Genomic DNA, 12,140 nt, shown 5'->3' on the forward strand with positions numbered 1-12,140 from the left:
TGCATGGTAGATTGTATCATCTTCCTTTTAATGACTACTTGAGTTATTTTTCATTGACCACGGTTTAAGTGCTGACCTTCTTGTTTTTACAATGCCTGTTTTGTTTTTGTTTTGTTTTGTTTTTTAGCATTGACACTATTTCATGCTTGTAAAGAACACTAGAAACTTTCATTACAAATAGCAAACATTTGCAAACCTAAAATAAAATAATCCAGAGTTAGATCAATTTAAATGAACCTTTAGGTGACATTCTTTTTACATTTTTATTTTTTATTAAACTATGGATTATTTTATTAGTTCGTGTTGCTTAGTATTCAATGATTAGTGACTCATCTTCAAACTTAAAGGTCCTGTGTATTTAAATTTTTCAAAATGTTTGTTAAAGTGTTAGATTTTTATTTCTTTAATATTTGCATGTAGAAATCATCCCACGTATGTTTATTGTTTCCATATTTGCCTTCCAGGTGCCAGGATCGCTGAGTATTCCCAGCTGTATGACCAGATTGTGTTCAGAGAGACTCCTTGTAAGACTCAGAAGGATGGCTGGGCCAGCCCTCAAGAGCCCTCCAACCTCAGATCTACATCATCTTCCCAGGCCCAACTTAGCAGTGAGGATTGGCTTTTGCATTCAACCTATAGTAATGGAGAGTTAGTGGATTTCTGTCCCCGGCCAGAGCAAGACTTGAAGTCAAAACATCCTACTTTAGAGATCAGTACAAAAAGCATTCCAAGACAGCTGTCCACAGCTTGCTCTGTGCCTTCTCTTCAAACCTCTGACCCTCTGCTGTGCTCCTTGCAGAGACACAGTGTGATAGTCAGCCAGCCCAACAAAGATAACTCGTATCAGGGCCACCTCTACAATTCGTTGGGTCGGAAAAGCATCAGTGCGAAATCTCAGCCTTATAGCAGGTCTCAGTCCTCTTCTTCAATCTTGATAAACAAGTCGGTGGACTCCATCAGCTACCCTGGTGAAATGGGAAAGAAACAGCCACTGTCTATCCACAAAAGTTCGAGGTGTGAGAGTCACCAGGATTTGCTGCCAGCTATGGCTGACCCGTGTCAGCAGGGCCCTGAAAAACACTCAGATCTCACACTCCGAGACTCACAGAAGGTTCTGGTAGTCAATAGAAATGTACCCTTAAATGCCCAAATAGCCACACAGAACTATTTTTCCAATTTCAAAGAGACTGAAGGAGACGAAGACGACTATGTGGAAATAAGATCTGAAGAAGACGAGTCAGAAGTAGAGCCATCCCATGGTCGGAGGAAGAAATCTGACCCAAGGATTGCAGAAGCTGACTTTTCGGAGGACCCCTGCACCAACAGCACCCCTTACTCTTTGAATAGTCCATGCACTCCAAAAAAGCCGATAAGTGACAAGCTTGGGATTTCACCCTACCTGGCATCGTACAGCGATTCGGACAAACTGAACGACTATCTCTGGAGGGGCCCGTCTCCCAACCAGCAAAATATTGTCCAGTCGCTGAGGGAAAAATTTCAGTGTCTCAGTTCAAGCAGCTTTGCCTGAGGTTCTTGGCAGAAGCCACCGAGTTACCGTCGCATTATGCTCCTACATGACAGATACGGACAGGTGTTTTCTATGTACCAGATTAAAACAATTTTGTAACAACCAGAAGTGTAAACCCTGCTTTCTTTTACAGCACAACTTTTTGAAACGGCTGACACTCCAGCCGGGACCGTACTGTAGAGCCAGTGTCAGCATCTAACAGTGTGTTCCTGATGCTGACTGTCTTCATGCTTCATGTAAGTCAATCTTACTTGAATATTTTTAGCCTTTGTTTTTTGTTTTGTTTTGTTTTGTTTTGTTTTTAACATCATGGCCATGATATCTGCTCCCGTATCCTGACAATAGTGCCCAGAGTCTAAGAAATGCAAGAGTCCTCTCCTATCATCCAGAAGCCACGAGTGGTTTTATTCTAGGACCCAAAGGCAGCAAGGAGACTTTTCCACATGTTTTAAAAAGGAAGAGAAACTAAAACTATTTCAAGGATCATGCTTATTATGCCTGGCATTTTGGTTACATTGGAAACAAGACCCTAGAGTAGCTTAAGCTAGAGATCCCGAATGGAAGTATACATGCTCGTCTCACTCTGCATCACTTACCCCTACGTCTGTTCACTCTATGGCAGAAATTGGGTAGCTATTGGACATTAGAAGGGAGCAAGACCAATATTTTCTGTAAGCATATATCCTTGCCTGTATTCCTGGATACGTTCTGGAGAATATGCTGCTTATCGTGTTGATTTTTGATTGCTGGAGTAACATAATTCCCTCAGGTGCTCAAAGGAAACTTCCCAACAAGAAAATGCAAATTGACTAACCTGTTAGAAAGGATGGGGAACAACTTGATGATCTCCTCATATTGCAGTTGAAGGCAGGGGTGGAAATAGGAACCCTTCGGGCTATTTTTTGTGCATATCTCTGATCAACACACAGTAAAACATGAGCCAACATAAAACACTTTCAGGCCAGCCTTTCCAGAGCAGTTTTTCATGTGTACTTTCCTGAGATTTGTACCTCAGCCAAATGACCTGATCCCAACCTTGAGGATTTCACTGGCTGCAATGAAATTTATTTTCCGAAGTCCGCATAACATGGGGGCCTTTTCTAATTGTTTTGAGGCACATAAAAGACAAGAATCTTTGCCTACTAAGCTCTGACTAATACCGTCTTTGATGTAATTGTGGTCTTCAACTAATGGTCCATTGTGATAATCATGTACTAATCTAAGGCTTTATGGAAGGAAACAGAAAAACGAAAACAAGATCTTGTGCGTAAAAAGCAAAATAAAAGAAGTGAAAGAGAAAGGTGAAGGCGGATCTGTTGCTATTTTATAAAAATGTTCTATTTTCTGGAAGACTCCAGTCGATGCAACAAGAATGTTTTCTCAAACACAAATGTTGTATTCTCCTTTCAAGCATTTTTACATTCTGGAACCCCTTCCCCGATGGGCTCAATTTTCATTTATGTATGTGTAGCAAAGGGGACCTGGGCTTTCATTTGAAGGCAAGCAGTGATACCGATTTCAATTGGTGACATCCAACCATAATTCTCTTCCTCTTTGTAAGTCCTGTTCCTCTTTTAACCATGAAACATCAGATGTAACCATCCTTATTTTACAAACAGGTACCTGTGGCATTCATTTTTCCTTTTAAGTAACAAAAAATAACCCAACTTTCTTGCTTCTCTATACTATTCTTTCTTCTTGTAGCTTATAAAACCAAGTCCATGTTGAATGGCATGGTTCTAGAAACATTCCTGCTTTCACTGCCTTTCTTTAAACTTGACACAAGTCTTTAATAGTGAGAGTATCAGAAAAGACAAGCCCTGTAGGAAAGTATATTCTTAGACTTGCTAGAGGTATCCCTAAGTGGTTTTTCAAACAGTTACTGATTCTTCTTGTCCTAAGAAAGCAATTTCCTATTTTTGCTTTTTTAGTTTGTGTGACCCCCAATTCTATATTGTCCATATTACTGTGGTGTCTTGCTCTTGGAAATTAATTCTTCACACCAGTGTCTCATTGCATGACTTTGATGTTGCCTATAGGAATACACCCTGCCGCACGAAGGGGGATGTCTTGCTGTATAAAATGTCTATGTGATTGTCTTTAGGTTCTAGGACAAATCTTTATAGATCACTTCTGTCAGCCAGGATGCAGATTTTGAGAGCTGTGTGTATATGTATAATCATGTTTGTATTTTTCCTCAATGTTACCAGTTAAATGCTTTTGTTTAAGATAGTTTCTTTTGGAGGTGGGTTAAGATTGTATATAATTGGGGGAAAAGTTATATGTACTTAAAAGTATGTCAAGTTCTTATTAGGTCTCTGTACTGAAGGTTCAATTTTTTTTTAAAGTTCACTTTTCACCTACTCTTTGTGCAAAAAAAAAATGCATCTAGGAAAAGATAGTTTAAATATTGTATATAAGATAATGAAAGTTAGTAATGCTCATTATTTAATAAAGTTTGTAAAGTGAAAGTAAATTATAGTGTGAATTGGTATGTTTATTCTAGGTAGGTCAAGGTTTTTCCAAACAAATTTAGTTCTAATATTTTGTCTTGTCTTGCAAGCCATGCAGACAGTGGCTCAGGGTTAATGACAATATACCACATTTCAGTGACAGAACATTTTCTGTATGTTTGGATCACTTTTAAAATAATGGTAAATGTTTTCTTGATCCGTGGCTAAATTAGATCAATCACTAGACTATATATATATATATATATATATATATATATATATATATATATATATACACTTTTGGTAGTAACAGAAGACATCTTTTAAACTATTTCATTATTGAATTAAAACAAAGCTTTGGGGGCACAAATTAATGTGGGATTTTTTTTGAGTATAACACTGTTCCAAATTTTTTTGACAAAAATTGTATATAGAACAGAAGCATGTTACTGCAAATTGGTAATTACAGACCATTTCTTAAGCAATTCTACTTCCAAATACAAGTATAATAACCTACCTCAACATAACGAAAATGTTACCTAACTTCTTTTTTTTTTTTTTCCTAACTTCTTTATACAGAGGAAAATAACTTTTAAATTTTTCTTGAGAGTGTTAAAGTAGAGAATTTCTAAACTTCACATTGAGGATCCATCTGACTTATTTTTCTGCCTTGAGGTTGAAAGTAGATGGGGTTTTCTGTAAGTCATGAAAGGTCAATTTAGAGAAGTAAACAATGTCCTGTGTAAATTCCACACATAAATCCTTAGGGAAAAGCAGAAAAATCTTAAAAATCAGGCTTGTAATGAACTATAAACACAGCTGTTAAATATGAATATTAACATTTTTGTTTTCTTTTGTTAAAAAGAATGTTTTTTAATCTCTAGTTTGAAGTGCAAATGTTAATAAGAGCTTTCCCATCCTTGTGCTCTGTTGGTTCAGCATCAGACACTTGATTTCGGCTCAGGTCATGATACTTGGGGTCATGAGATGGAGCCCATCCGGCTCTGCCCCTCCTCCTCAAATAATAAATAAATCTTAAAACAAAACACTCTCCCATCCTCTCTACATTACATAACTTCCACTATCAAGGCAGTGGTAATTGTGCTCAATTGTATCAGCCAGAAAGGGATTGCACTAAAAAGAAACTGCTTCAAACTTTTTGTTAATTTACATATGTCTTTAACTTAAACCTTGTTCTGTGGGTAAGACCTGGAGCTTTCTTAGGCATGCTTTTTCAATGATTTTGGTTTTTAAAAAAACATGGAAACATTATCATTTCCTCACATTTAGCTTCTCACATTTTTCTTTCCTTATGAGTGATCTAGACCATGAAACATCAAGATAATGTGGAATTATGCTGCATTAAAAAGGTTAATAAATGCAAAATATTGTTGCATATGATCATAAATTAATAAATTTCAGAATATGGGTAGTGCATTTGAAAAAACCTTTTTTTTTTTTAACATTTGTTTGAGAGAATGAGGGTGAGGCAGATGGGAGGCAGAGGGAGACTGAGAGAATCCTCAAGCCAACTCCCCTCTGAGCATGGAGCCCAATGAGGGGCTTGATACAAGGACCCTGAGTTCATGACCTGAGCCTAAATCAAGAGTTGGCTGCTCAACATCAAGGAAATACAAATCACATCCACAATGAGATACCACCTCACACCAGTGAGAATGGCAAAAATCAACAAGACAGAAAACAACAGATGTTGGAGAGGATGTGGAGAAAGGGGAACCCTCTTGCACTGTTGGTGGGAATGTGAACTGGTACAGCCACTCGGAAAACTGTGGCGGTTCCTCAAAGAGTTAAAAATAGAACTGCCCTACGACCCAGCAATTGCACTGCTGGGGATTACCCCAAAGATACAGATATAGTGAAAGACTGAGACACCTGCACCCCAATGTTTTTTTTCACCCCAATGTTTATAGCAGCAATGTCCCCAATAGCCAAACTGTGGAAGGAGTCTCGGTGTCCGTCGAAAGATGAATGGATAGAGAAGATGTGCTCTATATATACAATGGAATATTACTCAGCCATCAGAAAGGACATACACCCACCATTTGCTTCAACATGGATGGAACTGGAGGGTATTATGCTGAGTGAAGTAAGTCAATCAGAAGACAATTATGGTTTCATAACAAAAAACTAAATGCTCTAAGAAAAAAAAGTTGGAAAAAAAAAAAGTTGGCTGCTCAAACTACTGAGCCACCCGGGTGCCCCTGAAAACAACTCTTTTATAGGAGACCATAAATTTCTTTTTGGAAGAATATTCTAAAATTTAGCATGTGATTCATTTGACCCCTTGAGATGGAAGTATTTTTACTAGCTCTGCAGCATGCCTGACTATTTATTTATAGTGTTCCATATTTAATGATTGAATAGTCAAAAACTTGTTTGAACACAAAACATGAGAAAAACATTCAAATCAGAGACATGAAGGAGGGAAGAACAACAGGGACTACATTCCAATAGTAAAATTCACAGCAGCCACCCTCAGAAATCCAACATCTTGAGGTGATTGGGTGGCTCAGTTGGTTAAGTGTCTGCCTTGGCTCAGATCAATGATCTCAGGGTCCTGGAATCGAGTCTGCTTTGGGCTCCCTGCTCAGCGAGGGAGTCTGCTTCTCCCTCTCCCTCTGCTCCTCCCATTCACGCTTGCTCTTGCTCTCTCTCAAAAAAATAAATCTTAAAGAAAAATCCAACATCCTTACTTGGAGTTTCTGTTGGGTGGGTCAGAGAAAAGCTGCTAGAATTCCAGGGATATTTACTCTGAGAGATTTCCAGATTTCTTTCAGACTAAGAATCTACATGGTAATGTAGAGTCAGGTGGTCAGGCCCCTCTCTGAAATTCCATTTAGCCAAAACACCTTCCCCAATAACTGGTTTTGAGGATGTTAGGACAACATAGAACAACCAAAAGTGCAGCTGTAAGGTTGAAGTCCGGTGAGGTAGAGGGGAGGGCCCAAAAGCTGTGATGTTCTGATGCCAGAAGATAAACATGCCCAATTTACAATGGTGGTGCATGCCCATGAGCAAAATCCACTTTATGAAAAACAATAAAGCTTGATTTTCCTGACAATGGCTTAGACAGGATGCATCACACAATAGGGGGAAAAAAAGCTGCAAGCAGTTCTACTTCATTAGTTCTAAAACTGTGTTTATTCAGCTGAATGTAAAAGAACAGGGCTTGGAACGTGAGCAAATTATCTGCTCTGTGGGGCAAATACAAGCTCCCAAATGTCCTATTGTTTGAATGGCAAAGTATGGCTCTCCATGTGGTCCTCATATAATCATTCACGACCAGACCTTGCCCCAGAAGCTGAACCTGGCTTGCACATTTTTAAACAGTTTTAACATAAAAATCCCAATTCCCAGTTTCATTAAAAAAAAAAAAAGTCTGGCCTGTTTAGCCTGGACTCTGTGAGGCAACTCTGCGAGATCTGAGGGATTCTAAGGGCAAAAATCATGCTAAAACGTGGTGATTTGCTTTAACCTTTGGGGAGGCTGTTCCTTTGTTCTCCATTATAGACTTCATCAGATTTAAAGCAACCATGGAGCACTTGCATGCAGATGTTTTGGACAGAAAGTAAAGGCTCTTAAAACACGTCCTAGAAAAGTCTGCTGTACCTATTGCTTCTTTTGGGGGAAATTTTACATGTGGTTCACTTCACTAGTGTATGTCACCTGCCTGGCCTCCATAAGTCTCAAGTTTGTGAGATTAAATGTTCTCCATCCCATTCTTGTCTGATTTTATGAACTCACCTAAGGCTTAAACTTTGGTTCACACTGTTTCCTAAAACACCAACTCTAGCTTAGACTTCCCTCCTGAGTGCAAAGAGATTTTTTCCCCATGGGACATCACCTGAATTGTCGCTTTCCCCAATCTAATATTCCTTTATTCCTCTGAACTCCTTCTCTGGTTTGTACCTTTGTTCTTGACCTGCTACAACAGCTTACAACCTGGCTGTTTTGCCACCATCTTTATCACATCCGGACTCATTCACCTCTATTCCCCTGGTCTTAGCCAGCATAAAATTTCTACACAAAAAACAGAATCAAATCCTCTACCAAGCCCTCCAAAACCTGTCTCTGTCTTTATAGGCACTACTCCCTTTGCCTGCATCGTCCTTCCCTGAAATCCAGGCAGGAGAAAGCCTGCATGGTCAACAACTCAGCTCAGAAATTACTGTGAAAAAAAAAATATTACTATCCAGAACTGTGTAGGGGCTGGAATGTTACTCAACTTGCAAGCTAAAAGTTAGGCTGCATCAGACTCGTGGATTGCTGGCAGAAGATATGAGACTCGTCTGTCAGAGATAAAGGACATTATTTCTCCCAGCACAGCAGGCATGAGCTTCATTCACATTTGCATTGGTTCCCCTTGTTCCTCCAAACCCATGTGTGCAGAGTAGCCCAGGTGCATACTGGACACAGCTGGGGAATCCTGAATTTAGGAATCCGCAGTCATAAACGGCTAGTAGCAAATCTTTCTCATCTTTGCACCTGAAGGGAGCCATTATCTTTACTCTCTAGACAATAAACATATCTCCCCTCTGCCCCGGAGGGAGATACTATATCTTCCAAGGCTGTTTGCTATACAAATGTCCTTGCAGTTACAGCCTAGGATAAGACTAAGATAATGCAAGAAGAAATGCAAAATAAAAGCGATAGAGTTAAAAAAAAAAAAAAGCGATAGAGTTGTCTCAGAAACATGATGCAGTTCTGTGACATATAAATTTTTTTAGTGATCCAATATCCTTAAGGATACAGAAGGATGGTCACTCTAACCCAATGAGAATATAAGTTGGTATGAACTTTTCATAAATGAACCTTGGATCAATAATACCAAAAATTCATCTTTGACTCAGAAATTATACATCTAGGAATTTATTCAAAGAAAAGCATCAGCTGCAGTTAAAGATAAGGGGATCAAGTATCTCCAAGCCTTGCCTCACCTGCAGAGCTGGTTGATAATGATGTGGATTTTGCAGGTCAGCGTTGGTGTGGGCCACTCCTCAGGAGCTTTCGATGAGCTGCATTAGATTCAGAGCTTCTCTAAGTCCAAGCAAACCATTCAAGATTCAGGTGGTCCCTCATGTGAGACCAAAGTCTCCTCATCCATACAAGGATGGATGGAAGTGCATTCTGTCCTGATCCTTGAAAAGTCCAAGTGTCCTCACTACACTTTTAACCTTCCTGGTATTTATGGGTTTGTCTCTTTGGCATTTGGACTACCCAAATCCCCGTGCTCCATTTCACGGATATCCTGGCTCACGTCCCAGGACGTATGCCCCTCTCACCATATTTCCTTGATCACACTACTGTCTTGCTTTTTCCTCAACCACCTCTCCCTTGCTGCTATTCTTCCCCTATCTTTTCCTTGTGTCCTTCCATTCCATTGCTTAAACTCTTCTACATCCTCATCTTTTAAATTAAATAGTCCCTTTAATTCATTCATTATTATTTTTTTTTACAATTTTATATATTTATTAATGAAAGACACACAGAGAGAGGCAGAGACACTTGTAGAGGGGGAAGCAGTCTCCCAGAGGGAAGCCAGATGTGGGACTTGATCCCAGAGCTCTAGGATCTCACTCTGAGCTGAAAGCAGATGCTCAACCACTGAGCCATCCAGGTGCCCTAATTCATTTCTTTTTTCAAACTAACATTTACCTCTTCCTTCAGGATGCTGTTCCTCCAAAGGCTGCCTTACAGAGAGGCTGTTCCTTTTCCAACAGTCCAACATCTCTGATTGGAGAGGTGGAGTCAGCACTCTCTCATTCCAGACTGTGGCTCACACGGTTCCTTCTACTCAGAACATTTGTTTCCAGCACCATCCTTTTCTTAGCTCCACTCTTAAGTCATCTTTAAGTATTGCCTTTGGGCATCATCTCCTTCAGGAAGCTTTTTATGACTCTCCAGGTCTAGGAAGATTCCTCTTTGCAGTACTCTTAAAAGCTCTGAACTATCATGCTTCTAACTTTCCATTCATATGCCTGTGTTCTACTGTATAGTTGTACAAAATAAACTCAGTGAGACCAGAGCTGTGCTTGTCTTGTTCACAGTTGATTCCTTGACTACATGCCCAGCATAGAGCCTGCTATAGAGCTAATGCACTCTCCTGCTATATATGTAGGAATATTATTTTAATTTCAAATACATATTCCTTATGCTGAAAATGAAATTTCTTCGGCTTGTGTCCAAATGTTATCTCAAAGTGCACCGAATGATCTCCATCCACTAGTGGAAGAATATTAGTGAGTGAATTTTTAAAGGCCTCAACATAATGGAACCCTTTTAGTGTGGTTGGCCTTTGCTAAGCAGACTAATATATATTTGATTTTTGGGTAAATGAATCTAGACATATCTGTCAAAAGGAGATAATTGTCCTCATGAAACAAACCTGGGAATATGAAGGATCCTCAATTTATTTTCATAAATCTTTCTCTCTTTCCTATTCTTCTGTCTGGCAAATGTGCAATATGAGTGTGCAAGAACCCCCTTTCTTCTGGAATGTGAGCATCTGGGACTCAGGCTGTACTGACTTCAGGGCCAGGCCCGTGAGGGAGTGAAAGTGAACAGAAGACAAGGCCTCCACATCATCCACATCAGGATTCAAAGAGGTCAAGTCAAATATTTTAACTGGCTTGATCAGCACAGCCATTTGTTGTCCTGGACCTTTCAAAGAAAAATTTTTTTAAGGATTTTATTTATTTATTCATGAGAGACACAAAGAATGAGAGAGAGAGAGAGAGAGACAGAGGCAGGCAGAGGGAGAAGCAGGTTCCATGCAGGAAGCCCCATGTGGAACTCGATCCCGGGACTCCAGGATCATGCCTCGGGCCAAAGGTGGAGCTAAACCGCTGAGCCACCAGCGGTTTCTTTGAGGCTGCCCTCAAAGAAATTTTTAAAAATTACATGCTAAGGTCACAATCCTCATATATTTTAATTAAGCATCAACTATTAAAAAGCAAACATGTGCCATTAACTTGTCCTACATGTCATGTACACAATGTTCCACCCTCATTTTGTTCCACTATTTCACAGCCAAAGCAGAGTGGGAGATCTAACAACTTTAATAGCATTTATTATAACTCATGATTCTCTGATTCAAAAAATGTTTTATTACCTTAATGTTAAAAATAGCAATTTATTTTCACCTAAAATTGTTTAAGATTAAAAAGTATAATATTAGTTCAGTTAAAAAAACATGCCTCTAGGTACAGGACATTATTACACTTGAATGTATCATCTATTAAAGATGTAGAGCATCACCTTAGAGGTGTGAATGGCCATGGGCTTCTGCTGATGACTGGGAACAGTCTCCAGAGGTGCTTTATCCAAAATGGCTTTGAAGCACATATATATAGTCTGAGTCATTTCAGTATTAGGTATTTCCAATTAACAAGTAAGTTTTGTGGCTTCTCATTAGTTGACTAAGGTGTGATCTTTTTAACTTAATCTTTTCTATTCAAATTTTTAATCCATACAGGTTATTTATTTAAATGTTGAGAAGTCTTTTGGAAATTACTATGCCATGTGGAACCATGGAAATCATAAAAATGCAGTACTTTCCTTGCAGTTAAGTATGATCAGGAGGGTTGCTTTTTTACCTGAGGATGTTGTGTTGTTTGTCATCACTTCTCTGCACTGTTTTTGTTTTTTGTTTTTTTGTTTTTTTTTTTTCAGTTTAACAATTACTAGTTCTGAGTTTTCTGAAAACTGCTTCAGCAAAGGGTGACTGAGAGGTCAGTAGCCTCCCGTCATCCTTCTTCCCTTTCCTCCTCCAGCACACAGAAGGATCTCATTACAGAGCTATTGACCAATGAATGAAAAAATATTCACAGCAGCACTGTCACATCGAAAATTGGAAATAACACAACCAGCAACAGAGAGAAGTAAAATAAATTATGGTCTACCTACAAAATAGATTATAATATACAACCATTTTTTCAAATGTTTTCCTTTCCAACATCATTAAAAGAGATATATAGCAAGTGAAGAAGAGATGTATATATAGTATGGTTGCAATTTTATAAAATAATTTCAAATAAAGAGATCAAAATTAATAGTTACATTTCGGTGATAGTGTTAGGAGTGGTTTTATTTTTTACTTTATGTTCTTCCGTAGCTTATAAACAAATAGTATATATGGA

At 38.8% G+C, this 12,140-nt stretch overlaps 1 protein-coding gene across 5 annotated transcripts in view; it reads left to right on the forward strand.

Annotated features, from left to right (window-relative positions):
• Positions 1-4,004, forward strand: part of PLEKHG1 (pleckstrin homology and RhoGEF domain containing G1) — a 224,808-nt gene extending 220,804 nt beyond the window's left edge. For all 5 annotated transcript variants that reach the window (XM_077896712.1, XM_077896677.1, XM_077896686.1 and 2 more), the window contains one exon: positions 465-4,004. In XM_077896712.1, the coding sequence (XP_077752838.1) occupies positions 465-1,528 (1,064 nt within the window). In that variant the 3' untranslated portion in view covers positions 1,529-4,004. The remainder of the gene's footprint in view (positions 1-464) is intronic.
• Positions 4,005-12,140: the final 8,136 nt, after the last annotated feature.

The sequence above is a fragment of the Canis aureus genome, chromosome 1, assembly GCF_053574225.1.
Source record: "Canis aureus isolate CA01 chromosome 1, VMU_Caureus_v.1.0, whole genome shotgun sequence".
Lineage (NCBI taxonomy): Eukaryota > Metazoa > Chordata > Mammalia > Carnivora > Canidae > Canis > Canis aureus.